At 43.5% G+C, this 24,976-nt stretch overlaps 1 protein-coding gene across 1 annotated transcript; it reads left to right on the top strand.

Moving 5' to 3' along the window:
• Nucleotides 1-23,391: 23,391 nt before the first annotated feature.
• LOC101774149 (2-oxoglutarate-dependent dioxygenase AOP3) lies at nt 23,392-23,796 on the top strand. The gene has a single exon (XM_004977785.1). It carries the CDS (start codon nt 23,392-23,394, stop codon nt 23,794-23,796), a length of 405 nt encoding a protein of 134 aa, XP_004977842.1.
• The last annotated feature ends 1,180 nt before the right edge of the window (nt 23,797-24,976 follow it).

The following is a 24,976-nucleotide window of genomic DNA, read 5'->3' as shown; positions in this document are numbered from 1 at the left end:
AGAGGATCAAGCGGAGAAACTTATCAAAGATTAATCTCATCCTAAAGCTATCGACGTGCCAGGCCCACACGCAAGTGAAAAGAAGACTCCAGAGCACCGAGGAAGACTTGGAGACGAAGGGAAGTGCAAGCGGGAAAAAGGAAGGCCCGAGCCGATCAGCCTGGGGTGTTCTTTCACCCCCTCACCTTTCAATTTCTGCCACGGGTTCTCCAAACTATAAATACCCCGATTCACCACCGAACACAGGATCCAAGATGATGTACTCGAGTTGAAGTAGTAGAGAAGCAGAAAGAGCTTGAGTAACACCACTTCGGAGAGCCAAGGGCCGTGCAGTTGTCTTAGGATTAGCGTAGCTAAGCCCCTAGGTGACGTGGGAACCCTGCGAGGAAGATCCACGTCGGAGTTCTGGAGATAGGATCATCATATCAAGGTAGGATCCCAGTGGAAAATCTAGTGATGTACAATCATTCATGGTGAAGTAATAGATGTATTCTTGTTTCTAGAGATCTAGCTATCTCCTTCTATGGTTTTATGCTCTTTCGGGTTTGCTTGCTTTTCAATCTATGATCAATGATAAATTGCTTAGGATGTCTTGTGGTCATGGTGACCGGATTTGCATGCCTGATCTATAGATGAGTATAACATGTTCTTTTAATCGTGCCCTTAATTTACCTACGCTGATAGAGGGGATCGTGATGGGATCTTTCTTGTGTAAGGGGGGGGGGGGGTTTCGGGAACCGGACCGGAGGTGTAGATTTAAAGATGCTTTTGTTAAGATCATATCTATGTTTCTTTGTTATCCATGCTCCGAACTATAATATATGCATAGTCTAGGTTGCTCTAGATTGGTAACCTCTGCTCTATCTGCTATTTGTCTGTATATGCTTATTAAATTGGATGTGAATCACTCATCAACACTAAGTTCATACTAACAATGCTAATTGAAATAGATCATGTACTATAAGTTCCACAGATTGATAAACCTTGGGGGAATACTCTGAGGGAAGAGCTACAACTGATCCGTGCGCTTGCAGTTCACAAATTGGTGTGCTAACAGATGTGAACAATAAGCATAAAACGGCTTTTAAAACCCACTATGATTATTTTTAGTTTAGAGTATGCCATTTGGGCTTACAAATGCACATGCTACTTTCCAATGTATCATGAATGATATTCTGAGCCCATTCTTGAGGAAATTTGTGCTAGTTTTCCTCGATGACATATTAATATATAGCCCAACTCTAGAAATTCGTATTCATCATCTTCGGCAAGTGTTGGGAAAGTTGAGAGAACATCATAGGTTTATGAAAAGGAGTAAATGTTCTTTTTCTTAGAAGCAGTTAGAATATTTGGGACATATTATTTCTGATCAGGGTGTAGCAACAGATCCTAGCAAAATAGCAGCAATGCTACAATGGCCAGTACCTTCTACTGCAACTGAACTAGGGGGTTTCTTGGGTCTTACAAGCTATTATAGAAAATTTATCCAAAACTATGGTCTCATTGCTAAACCTCTGACACAATTATTAAGAAAGAAGCAGTTTCAGTGGTTACCACAAGCAAAACACACTTTCAATGTTCTAGAGCAAGCTATGGCCTCTACTCCTGTGTTAGCTCTTCCAGATTTCATTATTCCTTTTGTGGATGAGACTGATACTTCTGATGGTGGAGTGGGCATTGTTCTGATGCAAAAAGAACAGCTAGTGGCCTTCTTGAGTAAAGCTTTGGGCCCTTCTCATCAGAAACTATTTATTTCTGAAAAGGAATTTTTGGCTTTGATTATGGCTGTGGAAAGGTGGAGAGCATATCTGCAAAGGCAAGAGTTTATGCCCTTCTCATCAGAAACTATCTATTTCTGAAAAGGAATTTTTGGCTTTGATTATGGCTGTGGAAAGGTGGAGAGCATATCTGCAAAGGCAAGAGTTTATCATTAGAACTGAGCACAAGAGCTTATCATACCTATGTGAGCAGAGTTTACACTCAAAGATGTAGAGAAAAGCCATGACCAGATTGATGGGAATTGGGATTACAATTCAAGTTGGTCTATAGAAAAGGTAAAGAGAATCTAGCTGCAGATGCTCTATCCAGAGTGAATCACCTATTTGCCTTATAAGCTATCTTTGAAGTTCAACCAATTTGGGTGCAAGAAGTGCTAAACTCCTATGCTACTAATCCATAAGCACAAGAGATCCTGACAAGATTGGCTCTACACAGCCCTAATGAGTAGGGATTTTCTCTAGAACAAGGGCTGATCAAACACAAACCCAAAGTCTGGATTGGCAATAACTCAGCTTTGCAAACTAGGCTGATATCAAGTGCCATTGGAGGTCATTCTAGAGAAATGACCACATACTATAGGCTCAAACAATTGTTTACATGGAAGGGGTTAAAAGGGGATGTTGCAAGTTTTGTGAATCAATGCACAGTCTGCCAACAAGCTAAGATGAGTTAACACATCCAGCATGGCTCCTTCAACCATTACCAAGTCCCCAAGTTGCTTGGCAAGATTTGACAATGGATTTCATTGAGGGTTTACCATTATCTTAGGGCAGTAATACTATTCTAGTGTGCTAAGTCTATTATGTCGGATAGAGACAAGATCTTTAATAGCACATTCTGGAAAACTCTTTTCTCACTAGTGCAAACCAAGCTACTCATGAGCTCTTCTTACCATCCCCAAATAGATGGGCAGATAGAACGAGTAAACCAATATCTTGAGATGTACCTGAGGTGTGCAACGCATGATTCTCCCAAGCAATGTAAATCCTAGCTCTCTGTAGCAGAATTTTGGTATAATTCTAATTTTCACACTGCCCTGAGGTGTTCTCCATTCAAGGCTCTTTATGGTATGATCCACAAATGGGAGTCATGCTGCCAATATCAAATTTAGAGCAGTCACCTACAAAAAAGGTGTTGCAAGACAGAGAGGATCAGTTGGCTCAACTGAAACAACATCTAGCTGCTACTCAAAACCGAATGAAATTGCAAGCTGACCATAATCGCACTGACAGGCAATTACAGGTGGGAGAGCAAGTGTTGCTAAAGCATCAACATTATATGCAGCAATCTGTTGTCAGTAGGCCATATATCCTAAGTTGGCTTTTAAATTTTTTGGACCATATGAAATACTAGAGAGGATTGGGTTGGGTGCATACCGGCTAGATCTTCCGGATCACAGCCTGATACATCCAGTGTTTCATGTACCACAACTAAAGCCTTTTACTCCTAACTATACTCCTGTTTTTGCTAAGTTACCTAAGCTGGTGGATCTGGGCAATCAAGACTTACAACCTGAACAAGTCTTGGATCGTTATCTCGTCAAGAAGGGCAATCAAGCTATTCCCGAAGTCCTCATCAAGTGGAGCAATTTACCTGAAGATTCTCCTACATGGGAGGAGATCGTCAAGCAGCGCTTTCCTGAAGCTGTTGCTTGGGGACAAGCAACTTCTACGGCCGGGGGAGGTGTAACAGATGGCCAGGCGTAAGAAGCGGGAAGTTGGAAGACGTGTTCAGCTCAGGAGTTTAAATTGTAACGTGTCATGTTTTTACTAGCTTATGTCGCGTTGGTGGGCCTCAGAGGTCAGCGTCGGTAGCTGAGCATATAGGCCAGCACCTGTATCGTCTGAGACATGAACTATCTATCGAAGTAAATTGTGAATTGGGCGTCATGGTTCCTTGTCTGACCTTCCACCATCGATTCTGTGTCCCTCCTATGATCGGCTCACGTCCTGGCAATCGCCGGCAACCTAAGGGTTGTTACAGGTAGCAAGTTCAGAACTCATGCGAAACCTTCCCCGACTTCTCAAAGCCAAGTTTGATGCTTTCGTAATTACTCCCTCCATCCCTAATTACTATTCGTTTTAATTTTTCTAGATACATAACTAGCTTTTGGCATGCACCTTAATATATATTATGTCTACATACATAACAAAAGTTGTGCATCTAGAAAAGCCACAACGAATAGTAATTTGGGACGGAGGAAGGGATACTTTTTCCTTGATGTACAGTTGTACACTGCGGCCTGCATTTCTACGTTTTTAACACATGAGACTTCTTGCAGTCCAAATTACTTCAGCTTACGTATTGGTTGCGTGTGGCTTTTAACTTTCTGTTGCCGCTTGCGAAGTGCGCTGTGTACATGAGCAGGGGCAGAGCGAGAAATCGAATTTTTTCCTTTTTAGGGAAGCATATTGAATTTTTAAAATTTAGTTAAATATAAAAATCTTTTAGTGAAAAATTACATGCCTTGCGGCCCTTGGCCCTGTCCTGCGTAGTCATTGTAGGGGAGTTGAGCTGAGCTTCCCTCAACCGGGGTTAAATTCTTGAGGTGGATCCACCAATGTTCGAATCTTTGTTTGTATTTGATAGTTGGTGTGCCCATCTACTTTCGAGTCTTGTTCGCATTTAGGAGTTGGTGTGCCCATCAAATTAATCGTTAAGTTCTTACCATTTGGTAGGCTACATACGTTTAAATTAGCAATAAATACAAGATCTGTGTCGAGTTAAAAACTTAGAATCCGGGTGGACATATTTGTTACAAGAATCCTAATTTTCTTAGAATGATGTTATTTTAATGATTTAGGACTTTTTATGACAATAATATATTAGCAGTGTTAAAAGATTTATATCTAATAAAGTGTCAAGGACCTACTACCCTATAGGAGGTACGATGGCACATATTCCGTCCCACAGGTTGTCATAAAATTATTTCATAGGTTGCGTCACGTTGGACAAGAATCTAACATGGCTTTGACGTGACAGAGGTGTTACGACGATTTCAGCTCGTCACAAATCGAAGCCCGATCTACGTAAGAGCCTTTATGAGCCCAATTTTGTTCGGCTATTTTTAGCCTATTTTAGGTTTTCGCGCTATTTTTTGAGCCGAAAAATAGGTGTTGCATGCCATATTGGGCAGCTTTTTCTGGGTCCTAGCCCATCCAACGAAGAGCTACTATTGCATTTCACAGTACCATATTAGGCTGTTTTTTTCCCTAGCCCATTATTGCATTTCGCAGTGTCATATATTTAATTTTAGCTGCTGATCACCATCACAATCACCGACATAAAAACAGCTAATTTCCAACTTCTATATTGTTCACATCACAACCAATGAATAGTTCACAACAACAATAATGCAATATACAACAACTTCAGCATCAACAATGCAACATACAACAAAACTTCATCAGCAACAAACAACAAGTTTACTAGCAACACACTTCAGTAGAGGGAAGGATTCACTTGGCTCTGACTGGTACTGAAGTTTATCAGGCTAGAAATCAGAGAATGCAACTGCTTTGTGGTGTTCTTCAAAGCTTTGAGATCTTCTGTATGAGACTTCAATATTATTTTTTGTGTTTTAGCCCTCAATTTTAGTGCATCCATCTTTGACTCCTGTTCAACAATCTTTTGCCGAAGTTATACCGCCCCCCTTGTTTCTCACTCTCAAGATCAACTTAATTTTTTCTACCTGCAGTGCAGTACCAACCCTAGTCTTTTTTTCGAGGGTGGGTGAATGCTAGCAACCTCCCGAAATGTCCTAGATTGGACAACTTCAGCCACTACTTTAGCAACAATCTTTGGTTGGTCCTCTCCAGGTTGGATGGTAATTTGTTTCATGCGAGCCTAATAAAAGAAAGAAAATGAAAGGACTCACAAAAGTACTCACAAATATTTCTAGTGTTGTTGCAAAGAAGAATGCAAAGTAATACTTACAATGGCTGCTTGTACTGGAGCGGCGTAGCCATTTTTGCTACAATGGAAGTTCTTGAAAATATCTATTAGAGTTGGGTGTGCTTTAACATGCTTCTCCCTCTAATATGATGTGAAAATAGGCATAAACTATTAGTTTGGAACAAGGAGCATGAGTAGGTTTATCAAATAAAGTACACAACAAAAACATGACTTGTCCAGTTGCTTACCATAACATGAGGCTGTGCAATGTAGCTTTTAGATCCTGTACACTGAGGAAACCTGACCGCCCCATGATTACCAGTATTTTTAGTACACCTCTCCTTTACAATAATGAACACTTGTGTAAGATACATGAATAAGAGGAACAGATCAGTACATGCAAATGTGCTAGTGGCAAGTTGAAGTTCTATATACCCTTTGAGGTGGGCTAGACCACATTGTAACTAGTTTGTTCCACTGGTCGTCGTCAAGAGTAGTCATAGGAGATTTGGTTCGGACTTCATTTGCTCGAAGATCATTGAAAAACTTTTTCTTGAGCTGGTACCTCCCCTATCTCTATATTGGTATATTTAACGATCATGAATAAATCTGCAAACGCACGAATATACCATTGTAGCATTTCACTCAAGAGTATTCCCATGGGTATCGTATTGACTAAAGGAAGGCGGTTGTGTGCGTTATCCAGTGGATTGAGGCAGTTGTGGTAGTTTGTGGGTCCTTCAATCCATGGGATGCACATGTGGCAACCTCCTATTGGTTGGAATTGTTTATTAGATCCATAGGGTGTGCTTTCTCCATCCTTTTGTGTTATTTCACCTGCAACCAAATAATCTCCAAGGACAAGTGGAATTACATTATTTGAAACCAAATATGCATGTAAGAAATGCCGAACCTCCTTTATTCTTGAGTATATTGATGGTCATAATTGGTACTTAATGACCATCAACACTCTGTTGCGACTTGAGCATGTCAGTGCATGCCACTATGACCGGTTGACTGGTGGTGTCAATGTCAAATTGGACCTATATTAAGCATAACACAAGAGTAGGTAGAAAGATGTACGAAAAGAAAGGATGCACTACACACCGCCAGTTTGCTAATGTAGTCCTTGACATATTTTTTCATTCTCGATCTTGTAGTCCTTCCAATGAGTAAGGATCAATATATGCCCATGCAGTATGATCCCACCCTTTGATGCAAACTTTGTAACTTGTATTGGTGCCTCTAGCAGTTTGAGCCCTTCTCGAACATGGACTAGAAGCTTGGTATGTAACTCTCTGCTTATCCTGTCCAGATCTCTGCCCAACCTTCGCGAATCCCATGTCACTTGTACTGTTCAGGAAGGGTGTGCATTACCTAACAATTTTTTTATGGTCATACAGTTGGTGTGTATTAATAATGATTTGGTTGCTAATTGCGATATTCCAATTTTTTGACTTTGGTAAAAAGAGATCAAATGACTTGCCTTTTCCAGTCATCATGTCGATGATGTCCTCAGTGTGGGTGGCTGTTGCTTGGCCTTCGGTTGGCAATTCTTGTGAATCAGGAATCGTCCTACATCCAAAACTCCCGCATAAGCTAAAGCCAATTCCTTTGCCTTACTCCTAGTCACTCTAGGAGGCATAGTGTCAGAGGCATCAAGTGCCCAAATTCTCTTGGACAACCCTTTCCCCCGCTGACAGGTATGCTATCACTGATCTAATTGGACAAATTGTATAAATAAAAATAATGAGAAGTAATCCTGCATAACTAATATAAGACATTTGGTAGGCAACAATAATATATACCTCATGTTGGCCTGTCTCTTGGTCAGATTTAGACCGTTCCAGAGATAGGTCATACGTAGGATCTGGATCTTCACTTCTTCTTTCATTGGTATCCTTTCTTTTACCTTTTTTAAAGTGGGAAAGCTTGGTTGGGAGTTTTCCAATGTTGAGGAAAGCCAATACGCCCTGGTTCCTTATGATACATGCAACCCTCGCTTACTCGTATGGATGGAGCTCCAGTTCTATATATTAGGAAAAGAAAGAAACTTCTGTAAAGTTATCCAACCACTGTAAATGAAACAAACTACTGTACAAGAAACAAATTGCTGTAAAATCTAATGATAGAGCGCACCAAAACAAGATCCAAGATAGGATGTTTCTAGCCAAAAAACAGATCCAGGAAAGGATGTTCCTAGCCAACCTTATACAAGTTGAAAGGACAAACTACTGTAAAAGAAGTAAATTAATCTAAAATCATAAAGGTACCACCCCCCAAAATAAGATTCAAGATAGGATGTTCCTACCCAACCTTGTACTAGCCCAAAGGACAAATTAGTAAAAGAAACAAACTAGTGTATACATGGGAACTGCCAGATCTGCAAACAAGCAACAAAGTAAAAATCACTAACAAAACCAAACAAGGAAACCCTTTAATCGCATCACCAGAGACGCTTAACTAGGGAGGAAAATATTGTACCTGGTTGTTGATGTTTCCTTCGTACGACCTTCTTGCCTGGTGCCATTGCATCGCCGCTGGTCCTATGGAGGGAGATAGGAAATGGGCGGTAGCTATGAGGGGAAGATTGTGGATGGCGATGAGCAGGTGAAGATTTAGGATGGTGGCGAGGAGGAGATGAAGATTTGGGATGGGGGTGAGGAGATGAAGGGGAACTGATGGCGGAAAGTTTTTGGATGCGGAAGATTTGGGCAGAGGGAGGGAAGGGACGTGGTTGTGGTATTTGGCCAATTCAGTGGATGGCTTTGTCACATTACCAATATGCCCTTTTACTATGGTGGTGGATGAAATGGGGTGCTGTTGGGAATGAGGGGAGGAAATTTGACATTTCACATCTGTCACACGGCTTGGTCCTAGCGTCCGAATATTTGAATAGCACGCCGGAAAGATTTTGGGGCTAGTTCGCACCAGATAATAGTGAGTAAAGGATGTTCTGCTTAGTAGAATATGCCGGACAAAAATCTGAATAGTGGAATGTCTAGTAGTCTTTTCTTGGTACAATTAGCGGAACCTGTACCAAAAGTTTATTGCTAGAATCAGGAGAATTTGGACCTAGATTCAACAAGTTATCATCTGAAATCTTTGGTATATTATGAGAACACCTTCAAAAAGCTGGATAGTCCATTATTTGGTACTACTCCCTCCGTTTATGTACTGCTCCGCTTATATTGAAGTACATTGTTAGGTACTACTCCCCCTGTTTATAAGATTTTTGCTGGAGAGACCGGTACTGTTTTTATTGTAGATCGTGATGCACCTGCCTCCTAGTCATGAGTGACTTGGAGACAAGGTACATATGTATTTTCCTCCTCACTGCCTTCGCTGTCTAAGCAATAGTTCTCATTTTTGTGCTCATCAGGAGATGGCTCATTCCTAGCCCTTAGGCCATGATGTTTGTCTCCTAGTCTCACTGGCTTGTATACCTTAAATTGTGTTTTGGTATTATTGTACTCATTTCGCCAATTTTTAGGTCTGGTTTTCACCTTTCTACCTTTCTCATCTTTTTTAGTACTATAACTCAGGATGATGGAGCATACAACATTTGTCGGGCCACGATCAACCCATCATGGATAACATCTTGAATCTCATAAAGAATAAAGATCATGATGTTGAACTCCCTGCCAGACATGATGTGAACAAGAAGCCGCTGCTAAAGACTAGTGTTGGACTCTGCATTGCTAATCCGTCGTAACAATGTCTTCCTTACTGCCCGATGAACCACATTGGCCTCAGGGGTAAGCATGTCAGGCGTGCGATATGCTCATCACGAAGGGAATGGCTCCACAAAAAGTTCGATGGTATCCTTGTCCGAAGGGAATGATCCACCAAGCAAACTACGACGAGGTGGTTCGCCATCCCCGTAGACAATGTAGTGTAGTGACATGTGACACATATTGACTCCAAGACTATCAGCAATTTGGTATCACCAAATTCTATGTGGAGCTCCTTGAAACATGACCTGAATGTACTCTCTGCTATCAGGAATGTACACCATAGCATAGAAAATTCGGACCTAATCCTCAATATACTGATGATGCCCTGAGACCAAATCAGCCAATCCGGATAGTTGATCGAAGTATCTCTTCATATTCTCTCCTCTCGCACCCATGTTCATATGATTCTAGTTTATAATCTTGTGCTCAAATAGTTTGGTGGTGATAAGGACATGCTTATGATGCCCAAGATATGTCCCAATGTTTCACGGCACAAGCAGCAACAGAAATTATTCTTCACAAAATTTTATTTAAATATAATCTGCCCACCAGAATAATAGCCTAGATGTATAGCTCCACCATAAACACACTTAATAATTATATATCCTCTGAACAGTATTAATCCTTGGGTAACTGGATGGGCAAATATTTCTCCAATAATCTATTTCCAAGATAATAGCAGCCCTATGAACAAGAAACTTCTCTGCAGGACCACGAACAGGAAACTTGCAATGAAATTAGGAGTGGTTCAGATAGAAGCACATATATTCCTCACGTTAAGAACTCAATGCAGTCTCCACTAACAATTCTCCAGCAAAGAACCACACAACCATATAGTAGTGCACCACAACAGGAATAACAATTCCAATCTATTCTCAATAAACAGTAGCAGAAAGATAGTTTAAAGGATATAAACCAAATCCTAGATTGATTCTTCCACCCGCGGCCACGACGAACCTTGAGCAAAAGAATGGGATCCTTGCAGGAATCCAATGCACGCTCAAGCCTCAAGGGCTCGATCATGCACTCAACGCAATCTAGAAAGGATCGGAAGGATAGATAAGAGGACGTCGTCCTCTCTTTGTTCGGCGGAGGAGAAACCCTCAACAGGAACAAAACACACAAAATAAAACCAGTCTGCTAGTACATGGGCGATGCCCAGGCCTTGTGGCTCACAGGCCGGCTAGAAACCTACAGGTGGGGCTCGACCATGCAAAATACAAGGCACACCTGAGCCTTACTCCAATTAAACCAAAAGACCGAATCATACTAGCTAGCAAACTCACATATGGAAATAATATAAAATAGTCCAGCCACATTGATAATGACTCTATTAGGAATACCAACATGATAGGACTCAGACAGCCAAACCATGACATGCATGGCTTCAGATATCCTTGATCTGACATCAACCAATTTCCACATGCATGGAACCAATATGCATATAATTTCTTCGCTTCTTTTCCTCCTCTTTCATGCACAATATTGCACCTCTAAAAATTATCTTTGATGATAGGCCGCAAGCAGTAAATATCCCTGCATTACTTTTGTATTTCTCATTAAAAGGAATACCACCAAAAAAGGAGGATTAATATTTGTTGCATTACCATCTGAATTATTGGAAAGAAAGTACTTTTTGACATGGTCATAACTCATAATATATCACGATTTGCTCATCATCCTCTTCTCCTTGAAACAAAGCCATCTTCGGCTTTGACATGGTTTCAACATTTCCTTTCTTGATCATACTGGGGTCTTTAACGCAAGTCTGACATTGCATAGTAGCATTGATAATTTTCTTATCACTCTTGATAGCAACAGGAACAAAGCTAATCTTATCCGAATTAATTGGACGGATATCCAAGGATTTAACAACCACATTATCCTCACCTTCAAATGAAGCCTTCTTCAAATTATATATATTTTTAGCATCCTCTTTCTTGGTCTCAACATATTCATTTAAGATCTTGCCGGCTACAGTATCAGAATCCTTGGAATTATTTTTAGAGACAATAACTGGACAATTGACAACAGCATCAATGTCTCTTGCACTACGAGGGTTTTCACCATTACTAGCAGCATAGGTTGAAGCTCAAACAGCCACGCCATTCTTCCCCACTTGAAGCAAAGCCATCCTTGGCTTTGGTGCAATGTCAAAAGCCTCCTTTTTCTTCAAAATCGGTTTGAGCACATGATGAACTCCCTTGTGCACCATGTGTTGCATCAAAATCAAACTGCCATGATCTACCCAACAACAAGTGACATGCACTCACCGGTGCAACATCACAATCCACTATATCCATATAATTTCCAATAGAAAATCTTACCCTCACCTTCTGTGTAACTTTCAGTGTACCACTTTGATTCATCCATTACATATAATGTGGCACAGGAAGCCTCCGTGTAGACAAGGATAAAGCATGCACCAAATCCAAACTAATAGCATGTGTAAAGCTACCACCATCAATAATTAATTTGCATACCTTGTCTTGAATTTTGCATTCTGACTGAAAGATACATGAGCATTGTCCTTTTACATTAACAATGGTGCCATCTCTCTTTACTTCTTGTGCCAACATGGATAGTGCTTTTGAAGTATCCTCCTCTTCAACTACATCTAAATGATTATTCAATTCCTATTCATGGAGTTTAGTTGTAGAAGAAAAATCAATAACATCAGCCACTTGGGCATCTTTTCCTAGCAACAAATTTGAGTCACTGCTCAGAGCTTGAAGAAATCCCTCCCTGTTTTATGCCAATAAAATTTTGAGTGCAAGCAGCTACCTTCTTTTCACCATGTTCTATTATACAGTCTCATTGTTTCGGATATGTAGGACTCTGATCTCCAATAATAGTATCACTCCATGACGAGCATATATTATTCTTCTCTTTACCATGTAACTCTACTCTAGAGTCACCATCTGTCACATCTTTGGTAGCAACCAAAACCACTTTGTGATCTTTGGGAGAAGTAACACTTCCGGCAAGGGCACTTGTAGATTTCTTCTCAGATTGGTTACAAGAAGAAATATTATCATCCTTCATAATCCTCTTTTCATAACATTTAGTGAGCATGCATAGGAGTAGAGACCTTGAGTTTAGGACTAGCAGCATCTAGCTCCTTCTTCTCGTCATATTGTTTATTTGTAGACCTTGCTGTTTAAGAACTTTGAAGCACTCATCACCAATAATAGGATCACTCCAAGATGAACGCACACCTTGCTTGAACACGACTAGTAGCAGCTTTCGTCTTGTGATAGACATGCCTCTTAGTTGATGGAGCAAATATACGTTGTAACAATTTCTTCATCCCTTTCCATGTCAGGATATGATCATCACCCTCATCAATATATTCTTGCTGCAGTTCCATCCACCAATGAAAAACACGGTCAGAGAAGGTCAGCTTTGCAAAATTTACCAACTGGCTTGTTGGCAATTCACCTGTCCAATAGAATCCCATGATAGCATCCTCCAAATCATAATAAGAAGGAGATGTTTGTGAATGCAATGTTGGAACAAACTTAATTTTCTCAGCCAAGCAGTACTTGTCCATCATCACAAATCAGTAGCAAAATCGTCAAAAGTACCGTGAGTAATCAGAGCAAGGTTTATCGGTGAAAGACTTCCAATCCTTTGCTATTTTAATTTTCCTATAGTCCAGAATAGTTAAAAAAATAGTAGATTAGTTTACCCGCAATCCTATAAATCCTTTGAGCCTTTGCTAGTACTACTTAGTTAGAGCTTGTTAAGTTTTCCATTGTCTCAGTTGTGTCGAGTTGCTGGTCTTAGTTTTAGTCCTTTAAAGTTTCGAGTTCTTGTCACGTTCTAGTCACAGCTGTGTGCTACCATATAAACCCTCTGTTGGCTAAATCTGAGTACATCTCTGTGTTCAAGTCCGAGTAGGAACCTGAGTTGTTGGAGACCGAATCCCACATGGTGTTGAAGTTCGAGTTGGAATCGGTTTTGAGTCCGAATTAGTTGCTGCGCCATGTTACCAAATCTTGTTGCTGTTTGCACTTGTACTACATATATTGAAGTGTTCCAGAAAGGTAGCAGCGGTTCATACCTGTACTCGACTTCTCCACATTGTGCATATACATTTTGGCTCGTCTTACTCCAGAGAGAGAGAGAGAGTGGTCCCTGTACTTTTGGAAAAAGCGTGTGTGATTTTTCACTCATGAGAAGTCCCTGTGTTTATATAATCAGTTTTTGAGGATCCCCTAAAAAAAGAAAAAAAGAAGAAGAGAAGAGAAAAGAAAAAATAGGAAGGAAAGGGCCTGTTTGTTGTACTTCTCTATTGTTTCCGGTGGTGTGTTGTGACGTCCTTTATGTCCAGGCTCGTGCCTCTAGCACAGTCTAGGCTAGGGCCCTGTTTGGAGTCGCTTTTCTGGAACTCGCTTATCTGGCAAGCAAGCTTATCTGATAAGCCTGCTGCCTGGAGAATCTGCTGTCTGAATAAGCAGGGTGTTTGGCAATCCTGATTATTTTGGGTCGATTGTCTGTCCTGGTTGGTAAATTGACCTGAATGCCCCTAAGGCTGATAATAGCTCATTTTTATTGTGAATCTGAGGAGAAGACAATATTCTAATGCCTTTGGAGTTTGTTAAATAGAAATTACATTACAATAATATAAAATTCATACGATAGATCGGTCTAATATGGATTGATCAGTATCATTTCTCTTATACAACCTATGAGTATCTATATGCATTGATCAGTATCATTATAGATTGGGGAAAAACTGACGTGGTTGTTTGAACCGAATAGTAATCTGGTTCATAATATCTGGGTAGAGTTATGAGCTAGTACTACTTCTGACTTCTTTCCTTTATAAAAAAGAATGTAAACTGAAAAGCATACTGTTTATTTATCTAATATCTTATGGAATTTATTTACGTCTCCAAAAGAAAAAGGCAGGTGTAGCTCCAGCAGGGGCCTCCGGCGACGGGTCGGCGTCCAGGCGGGAGCGGCGGAGGCGGCGCCCAGGCGGGGGCGGCCCGCGGCGGGGGCCTGGCAGGGGCGGAGGTAGGGAGGCAGGCCGGCCACCCCAAGGGCGGCACCGGCGGGCCCGGATCCAGGGGGCAGGGGCGTCGAGCGGCGGAGGCGGCGCCTAGGCGGGGGCGGCGGGGGCTTCCTGCGACGGGGGCTTCCTGCGGCAGGGGCGTCCGGCGACGGCTGCGAGAGGAGCGGCGGCGGTCGCCTGGAGGCGTGCTTGCCCAAGGGTAGGGGGGAAGGAAGCGGCGGCGGCCGTGGAGGGAGGTGCCGGCGGAGCGCGGGAGGCGGCGGCCGTGGAGGGAGGTGCCGGCGGAGCGCGGGAGCCGGCGGCCGGCAGAGGGTATCGGGGGAAAGGGAGTTCGCTTACGAGATAAGCGTCTCCCGAGCTGCTTACCAGAAAATCGGAGATCCAGTTGTTTTGTGGATTCTGGGCTAAGCCGCTTGTGTGCTAAGCGAAAAATAAGCGAGGCGTTTGGGTGGGATTTTCGCTTATTTTCGCCCATAAGCCGCTTATAAGCGGATACAAACAGGGCCTAGGACTAGGAAAGTACCGCCATTGAATGATTATTTAGCTTGCTTTTGTGACTAACATGGTGCTAGTACTTCCTTGCTTCAACCCACCTACGGCTCCACATATTTCGACTACAGCTTGACAGGTCTTGTTGCAGCAGCATCAATACACTTTGTTCCACGTTGCAGACTTGTTGGTTGCCGTCCCCTCTTATTGAGCAATGTAAGAATTGGTAAGAGCTTGTGAAACAAGTTGAGAGTGAGTGCCTTCTAGTAGCTACATCCTAATAGCTGTAGGGCTTTTATTTCTTCACTTGTTTTCTTTTTTCCACTATTCTTTTAACCATGATAGGTTCTGAGGTTGGTGACAGTATGCAACATTCACCTCGCACCAAGGACATCATACAACATTTTGAAAGACAGGTGAAGTTGTAAATAGAAGGGCTTGATGATGACTTGCAGGTGACGAATGACAAGATCCCAAGTTGGAGGCCACGCAGATTGCCACCAACACCAAGCTTACAGTGTTGGAGACGTCGCTTGCTCGTATTGACAAAAGTCTTGCTGCTATTTTGAGGTGCTTTGATGAGATGCATGCCAAAACCACTAATGGGCATGATGGAGATAACAAGAAGGATGAGCGTGTCGAGGACAATTCGGATGCTGATACTGAACAAGATGACCAAGACGCTCATGATCACCCATGGCTACGTACTAATCGTAGAGGTATGGGTGGTTACCGGCAATGTGAGGTACATAATAATGATGATGCTTTCAGTAAGATGAAATTTAAGATACCTCCTTTTGATGGTAAATATAATCTTGATGCATACATTACTTGGAAAATGGCTATTGATCAAAAGTTTGCATGTCATGAGTTTCCTAAAAATATACGTGTTAGGGCTGCTAATAGTGAGTTTACTGATTTTGCTTCTGTTTGATGGATAGAACATGGCAAAAAAATCCTAATAACATGCCACAAACTTGAGATGCCTTGAAATGGGTCATGCGGGCTAGATTTGTTCCATCTTACTATGCACATTGTCTGTTAAATAAGTTGCAACAATTGAGATAGGGTACTAAAAGTGTAGAAGAATTTATTAGGAGTTACAAATGGGTATGCTGCGTTGTAACTTATAAGAGGGTGAGGAACCTGCTATGGCTAGATTTTTGGGTGGTTTAAACCGAGAAATTCATGACATCCTTGCTTATAAAGATTATACTAATGTAACCGGTTTGTTTCATCTTGCTTGTAAAGCTGAAAGGGAAGTGCAGGGGCGACGTGCTAGTACCAAGACTAATATTGCTGCAGGAAAATCTACATCATGGCCGCCACGCTTGACTACCTCTCTGACCGGACGTGCACCTCCACCCTCTCCCTCCCCAAGTCAGTCGGCACCACCTCCTCCATCTAGCGACAAGCAACATGCTCCTCCCAAAATTCAGCAACCAAGACTACCCAAAAACAAGCCACTAGTGCCTCTTCGGTTGCATCCACGGGTAGAAAAAGAGATGTTTAGTGCCATCGATGAAAGGGCTTTGGACATGTGCAGCGTGACTGCCTTAGCAAGCGTGTTTTGGTGGCCAAAGAAGATGGTGGGTATTCCTCTGCTAGTATTTTGATGAAAATACACTTGCTTTGCTTGCTACTGACCATGTAGGTAGTGAGGAACAACCAGTACAGGAGATTGGAGCAGAGGATGCAGAGTACTATGAGAGCCTCATTGTGCGGCGTGTGCTTAGTGCACGAATGGAGAAGGTGGAGAAAAATCAGCGGCATACATTGTTTCAAACAAAGTGTGTCATTAAAGAGCATTCGTGCTGTTTGATCATTGATGGAGGTAGCTGCAACAACTCAGCTAGTAGAGATATGGTGGAGAAGCTTGCACTTACAAGCAAACCGCACCCACTTCCTTATCACATTCGATGGCTCAACAGTAGTGGTAAGGTAAAGGTAACTAGACTAGTGCGAATTAATTTTGCTATTGGATCATATCATGATGTTGTTGAATGTGATGTTGTACCTATGGAAGCTTGTAGTACTCTGCTAGGTAGACCATGGCAATTTTATATGGATTGTAAGCATCATGGTAGATCAAATTAGTATTCTCTCATACACCATGATAAGAAAATTATTTTGCTTCCTATATCTCTTGAAGCTATTATGCGTAATGATGTCGCTAAAGCTACAAAAACTAAAACTGAGAGCGATAAAAATGCCAAATCTATTAGTAGTAGGAAAGATGAGATAAGATTGAAAGGACATTGCTTAATTGCTACTAAATCTGATACTAATGAATTGGTTGCTTCCACTTCTGTTGCCTATGCTTTGGTATGCAAGGATGCTTTGATTTCAATTCATGATATGCAGCATCCTTTGCCCCCTGCTGTTGCTAACATTTTGCAGGAGTATTCTAATATTTTTCCGAGTGAGATACCAGCGGGGCTGCAACCAATATGAGGGATTGAGCACCAAATTGATCTTATTCCTGATGCATCTTTACCAAACCTAGCGCCATACAGGACAAATCCGGAAGAAATGAAAGAAATTTAGTGACAAGTGCAAGAACTACTCGACAAAGGTTATGTGTGTGAGTCTCTTAGTCCTTGTGTTGTTCCAGTTATTTTAGTGCCTAAGAAAGATGGAACATGGCAGTATGTGTTGATTGCAGAGCTATTAATAATATCACCATTCGATATTGACACCCTATTCCATGTTTGGATGACATGCTTGACGAATTGAGCGGCGTTGTTGTGCTTTCCAAAGTTGATATGCGTAGTGGGTACCACCAGATTCATATGAAATTGGGAGATGAATGGAAAACTGCTTTCAAAACTAAATTTGGTTTATATGAGTGGTTAGTCATGCCTTTTGGGTTAACTAATGCACCTAGTACTTTCATGAGATTAATGAACGAGGTTTTGCGTGCTTTCATTGGAAAATTTGTTGCAGTCTACTTTGACAATATATTGATTTACAACAAATCTATGGATGAACATCTTGATCACTTATATGTTGTTTTTAATGCTTTACGAGATGCACGTTTATTTGGTAACCTTGAGAGGTGCACCTTTTGCACCGATCGAGTATCTTTTCTTAGCTATGTTGTGACTCCACAGGGAATTGAGGTTGATAAAGCAAAGGTAGAAGCTATACAGGGATGGCCTGTACCAAAGACTATTACACAGGTGCAAAGTTTCCTAGGACTTGCTGGTTTCTATCGTCATTTTGTGAAGGACTTCATCACCATTGCTGCACCTTTGAATGAGCTTACGAAGAAGAAAGTATTTTTTAGTTGGGGCAAAGTACAAGAGAACTCCTTCAACATGCTGAAAGACAAGTTGACACATGCACCCCTCCTCTAACTTCCTGATTTTAATAAGACTTTTGAGCTTAATGTGATGCAAGTGGAATTGAATTGGGTGGTGTTTTGTTACAAGAAGGCAAACCTATTGCATACTTTAGTGAAAAATTGAGCGAGCCTGTTCTGAATTATTCTTCTTATGACAAGGAATTGTATGCTTTTGTTCGCACATTAGAAACACGGCAGCATTACTTGTAGCCCAAAGAACTTGTTATTGATTCTGATCATGAATCTTTGAAGCATATTCGTAGTCAAGAAAAATTGAACCGTAGACATGCTAAGTGGGTTGAATTTATTGAATCTTTTCCTTATGTTATTAAGCACAAGAAAGGGAAAGAGAATATTATTGATGATGCTTTATCTAGGAGATATACCTTGTTGAATCAACTTGATTACAAAATCTTTGGATTAGAAACAATTAAAGATCAATATGTTCATGATGCTAATTTTAAAGATGTGTTGCTGCATTGTAAAGGTGGGAAAGGATGGAACAAAGTCATCATTACTGATGGGTTTGTGTTTAGAGCTAACAAGCTATGCATTCCAGTTAGCTCCGTTCATTTGTTGTTGCTGCAGGAAGCGCATGGCTGTCTACTTTCTGAAACTCTAGTTTTCTGCGGTTGGTGTTCAGTTGGAAGGGTCCTTTGTGCTGTTTGGCTGGAGTTCTTTTTCTGCAGTATAGTCGTAATGAAATTCAGGCGAGACCCTTAGTGGAAAACGTTATTACTCTTGCTACGAGGTGTTATTATAAACGCCACGTTGGAAGGCATATCCAGCCAAAAACGCCTTTGAAAATCAAAACCATGTGCCATATGTAGAAAAGCCCTCGGATGATATGATATCAGCCAGGAGGTCTTCCACCTCCGCCCGTTTCCTTTCCTACCCTTTTGAAAATAATTTAAAAAAATGTATCCACTCCGTCCTCACCGTCGGGCTCCTCCGCTCGTACGCGCTTCCTCCTCGCTGCCAAGCTCCAACATCGAACGCATACCCACCCGAGGGCCTTTACCTCTAGTGCATCTTGATCCCTCAATATAGAGTCCCTCCATCGGGTAGTGGGCGAGGCGGCCGCATGCGGCGCTGCTGGGAAAAGCGCCCGATCTGGCTACACAGTGCCGAGATGTGCAGGTGGCGAGGCGCGGCGTAGAGCGGGCACAGGCGCCCTGCTGCCTCCTTCCGGCCGACCAACTCACTTAACCCATGCGAACCGGCAGCAGCGGCGGCCGCCCCTCCTCACCACGAGGGATTCACTCACCACAGGTAGTTCCTCATCTCCTCCTGATGGGGATTTTGTCAGATTTCTTCATCACACGTCTGCAATTCCTGAGGTTTGGTTGGCGCCCAACTGGTTTTAGACACTGATTTCTAAATTCGCATTTCTAAACGCTGCAGGAACATGAAGCCCGTAAACCAACTTGGTCCATGGCTGCCGTGGTGTGTTTATTTCCATGAGTTGCAATTGCAACTGCTGGGTTACATAGGTCTTAATCTATGAGATAATGAGAATCAGTATGCCTTGTTTCATTGAATGTGATTCCAGTATATTATGCCGCATAGTAGCTGGATTTGCATGAGAACAGCCTTTAACTTGTTTATTTCTGTGCTTAATGCCTAGGAAAATCAAATGCCAATCACTTCAGCCTTTTTGTTATGTAATGTGCTGATCGTTTCCAACTTGCTTATAACTTGTTTATTATGCCTGTTCAAACACTTAACCACCTATCTTGATACTGGATAATATAACTAAGCTTGTGTTGAAAAACGCCGGTCGATCTGAGGTTCTGAACTAGCAGAGTGTGGTTGTTGCTCTGACAGAATTCGAACTACTAAACGAAAATGTGTGTTGCAGGAGGAGCGAACAAAGGCCAGACTGATATTTGTTGGGACAAATGGGTTACAGGGAGCATCGGAAGCAGCTTCAGTAAGAGCGTGGCCTGGTGCTTGTCCAAGTGCGTAAAAAGCTTTGCCGAAGTGAAGAGCCGAAGTGAAGATGGTGACCATGCAACGCTGCGAACCAGCAGTAGCTACATAGGCCTGTTTCTCTTTAGCTACATAAGCATGTATCGAAATGGATCAGTAGTTCAGTACCCGTGTTGTGCTGTACGAGTTTTAACTTGTCATCCTTTTGTCATCGACTGTTGGTGAGATGATGGAAAGGAATGGCGTTGTGTTGTATTAGTATACCGTATTATAGTTTTAACCTGGAATGGAGCAGAGGCTAATTACAAATATATGCTCATTTGGAATGGTTTTGTGCAATATCATTATGCATGCATGACTCAGAAAATGTACCACCATTATGCATGTTATAGCCTGGCCAGTGAATTATAGCTACGCTGATTCATTCACTACCAATCTTAAGTAGTTGACCACAATTTTACAACATTCCAAAGTTAAATTTAAGAGCGGTGAAAGCTAGAGATTAACTGAAGGCTCTTCGAAGAAGTCGCAACTGAAAAAATTTTTAAGGATAACATGATTGCCAGGGCACTCAAAAATTTCTGAAGGCTCCTAGGAATAAACTAAATAGACCAATGAAAAGTGGTGAAGATCTGAGGGTACGTGGATGTAATCTGAATCTAAGGGAACTGGCAGCAGTTCCTCTGCATCCTCCTGGACCATAAAATTGTGGTTGACAATTCATTCATGGATCGCCTGGCTGGCTTCTTCCATTGTGGCGATGGCCATGTCCGTGGCCGTGGTTTCCTCCACCAAGTGATGAAATCCTCGCTGAGTTCGGCCGCCTTTGTTCGCAGGCAACGAGGCCAGCCACTGCCCCAGCGGTGGGAGCGTAGGGAGCACCCACATATGCCGCAAAAGACACCCCCACCTGTGCGGCCGGCGAGAGCTTCTCGAAATGCTTCCGGCCGATCTTGAAGGCCTGCCAAGCCTTCCTTCCGATGCGCTTGCTGCCGCCCGTCAGTGTCCTCTTCCAGTTGGTCCGTGCCCCTGCTGCCGCAGCAGGATCGGCGGAATCGAACATGCTTGCGACGACGTCGAGGCAGGAGCCGTGTGTGTTGGCGTCGACCTTGTCGCAGAAGCGTGCGGACGGCTCGCCGGGCACGGAGACCACCTCCACGGTGAACGCAACTCCACCGTCGGGAGAGAAGAAGCTGAGGCAGTTGCAGTTGGTCGGGTCCACGGGTCCGACACCGAGCTCCACAGCCGCCGCCGCAAGCGCCAGGCAATTGCCAAGTGGAGCATCGCTCCAGATGATATCCTGACTGGGAGCACGAAAGCGGCGCACCCATTGGTCCTGCTCCTTGAGCATAGACATGGTTACAGACCTGTCGTTGTTGACCTCGACGACGCACAAGCACCCCTGGGCGCAGGACACACAGCGGCGCGCCGCTGCTTCCCTGGCATCGGCCGCGGCCTCGGGCATCTTGCCATCCTCCGATGCCGGGAATGGCACCATCCTTGCGGTGCTCGGCTCCACCGGGTCGAGCAGGAGGAGGACCCGTGCTTCAAGTCGGCGACACGAGGCCGCTCCCCTTGTTGCGGCTCACGAGTCACGACCATGTGCGCCTCGAACACTGGCCGCTCCGCCTGTTCGGCGGTGACCTCCTCCACGGTCACACCGCTCTCCTCATCGGAATGCGCCTCGAAATGTCGCGGATGCTCCGTGACCATATCCTTGGTGATCCACGACTGCCCGCCGAGAAGTACAGTAGCGCGAGGTGGTGTTCCCTGGAGGAGGAGGAGGAGGAGGAGGAACCCGGGCGCACTGAAGTTGGGAAACAACATAGTTTCCGCTCCCGATATCAGCAGCAGCGGGGTTGATTCCCCAGCAGGCGTCCGGGCCGAACTCCAGCGTGGCGAGGTCCTCCGGGAACGCGGGGAGCAGGTCAACCCTGCCGCTCCCGGTGCGGCAGACGAGGAGGGAGTTGTGGCCGTCGGGCCCCCACGAGGAGAGCAGGAGGTTGCCGTCACCGTCGGCGCAGTGGTAACGACGTGTTTGTATTATTGTATATGCGGTTAGGATATAGTTTGGATGGGATACAATCATCAAGTGACATGATCGATTGGCCGATTGGACCGTGCTACAATGTGGATCTCATCGAGTTGCTTGCATGGTGTTGCATCCGGCATGCATAGAAATTAAATGGATCAAGCCCCCACAAAAAAAAGGACCCCCAACATAATCCGTCTTTCATGCACGCATGTGTCTATTGCCACGATCGATGTGAGAATTTGAAAATTAGAATAGGCAAATAGAATATAATTATGGCAAGATAGACAAACGGACGCCATGGATATAGATAATATATACATAATCTCGGATACAAATGGTTTTACCGTAGTATCTATATCCCAGAATTTTTGCCTTGCCTTTGCGTTCATGCTATATAACTAAGTGGCAAGCTGTGGCGTGCACAGTATATACTATATCTAATATATTCCATCCATTCTGAATTATTTATTATTTCAACTTTGTCCTAAGAGAGACGTCTTTAATTATATATATATACATATATATATATATATATATATATATATTAGTTTCTACAAAACTAATTACCACCTAGTACATATTTTTCATGGTGGAACATGCGTGCAATGATGCCCCTCGCTTTGATGACGCCGACATTTTTGTATCAAACTTTTTTCACTGTGTAATTCTGTATGTGCTGCCTCGTTCTCTCGCGATCTTTCTGGCACTAGTCTTTTTCGAGAGGTGTTGGCACTAGTCTCTCCAGCCTTCGTCTGTCACGTTAATAGGTCATGAAAAGGAAACAATTAGTTAGTGGGCCAGATCTAGCCTATCAAATTTGCGGCCCGTAAACTCCGGCCAGCCCAGGATGTGCTGCGAGCCTGACTGCATTAGTGCAGCACTACTGGTAGGTCGAGCTGGATGGATGTTAGGCCAGCCGGCGAATTACACGCATGCAAGCTGATTGCCTGGGCGCTGTCGCCGACGCCGGCCTGGATGGATGGTAAGGCCGCCGGGATGTGCGCTCGTGCCAGGGAGCTGCACACGCTCCCCAACCAAGACACTGCAACCGCCTGCTAAGGCTTCAAGCGGAGCGCCGGCGCTGGGAGGACGCCCGCAAGCTGTATGACGAAATGCTTGCCCAGAGCGCGGCGCGGATAACTACGGCACGTACGTCATGGTCCGAGGGCTGTACGTCATGGTCGGCCTCGAGGTGCAGGCCGGGGACGGGCGGTGGCTCGCCGTCCATCCCGAGCCTGGCACCTTCGTCTTCATGGCCGGCGACCAGTTCACGGTTGTGACGAACGGGCGGGTGCCGGCGTGCGTGCACCGCGTGAGGACGCCGCCGGGCGGCCGCGAGCGCTTCTCGGTGCTGCTCTTCAGACGCCGCAAGGGCGAGGGCGAGGCCGCCGTGCTGAACGCCATGGAGGAGCTCGTTGACAAGGTCCACCCACTGATGTACAGACCCTGCAACCACGAGGAGTACAGGGCGTTCCGTTACTCGGAGGAAGGGCGCAGGTTGTGCGAGCGCGATCCGCTCAAGGCTTTCTGCGGGGTGGAGAAAGATGAATCCATGGAATGACCACTCGCCCACCACACCAGCTGACTTAAGCTTTTCTAAAGGTTTCTGCCAGTCAACTTGTATCCCAGATATCTAATAATAATACAATGTGCAATTCAAAGATCATCAGGTGATTGTTGTATGAAAAAGTATATCTTCTATTTATGAATTTAATTGTATCTGGTGGCTATCTGGTGTTGCTATCATTGCGTGGAACATCATTATTTAATTGTACCAGCAATACTGAAAAAGTGAAAATAACTCTCAAAAGAAGTTTAACGCTTGGTTTGCTTGTTTGACCAAAAAAATGAGTAGTAGAAAACAGTCTGATCGGTGGATGTTGGTGGAGACCCAAGAATGGTATGCAACACGTATATTTGTAAATTGTTAACCATGTTTGTGTTTTTTGTTAGTTGTCTGAACACACACAAAGGCTATCGGGAACCGGACCTTGCCTCACATTGATTGAGTCAGAATCTCCCGACATGTTATCTTCAACGAGTCCACCACGTTCCTTACTCTTTTTTTAGCTCAATCTGGCAGGTTAATTGCTGGTTGTACTGATAGAGAAGGTAAAATGCAGAAGAAACAACATTATTTACAATGACACATGAGACATGTTTAGCTAACTAAATGCAAACGAAGCAACCTAGATACACGCATGCGTTCCTTCGTGCTAACTCCTCACACAGACCGCCTCTAACTTGGCATCCGCCGATCCCGGCAGGTCGCCACCAACACGGCGAGGAGAAGCACTAGTATGGCAACCACCACCATAGAAATAATAGCCGTCATTCAAACCTCCAACACCAACCTTATAAACCACAACATTAGCCGCCATAAGATGAGGTCTCCTATGTGAAGTCTCCAAAGAGGGAAGCGCACCAACACCGAGCGCACCTGCTCCACATACAGGCTGCACCCAATGGGCTATTCTCCTAGGTCAGTCTCACCTCCGCCCATCACCGGGGGTACGATGAACACACACACAACACTTGCTATTGGAGGCATGAAAACACATGATGCTTTAATTTTCAAACAAAGATTATTTAATGTATAATTAAATAGTCTATTATCTTAACCTTTCAATTTGTGGGCATCCCAAGTGATAGGATCAATGGGATCCTTTCGTCTGCCATAATTTGGGCAAGGACTTTTTAATTAGTGTCACTCTACAAAATATTGGACTTCCTGACACAAC

The sequence above is a fragment of the Setaria italica genome, chromosome VII, assembly GCF_000263155.2.
Source record: "Setaria italica strain Yugu1 chromosome VII, Setaria_italica_v2.0, whole genome shotgun sequence".
In the NCBI taxonomy this organism is placed as follows: Eukaryota; Viridiplantae; Streptophyta; class Magnoliopsida; order Poales; family Poaceae; genus Setaria; species Setaria italica.
Note: the sequence above shows the minus strand (reverse complement) of the source record. Positions and strands in the feature narration are given on the sequence as shown.

Bases quoted from the DNA above. Each gene is read 5' to 3' on its own strand.
- LOC101774149 (XM_004977785.1), top strand. From the start codon at position 23,392: ATGGTCCGAGGGCTGTACGTCATGGTCGGCCTCGAGGTGCAGGCCGGG.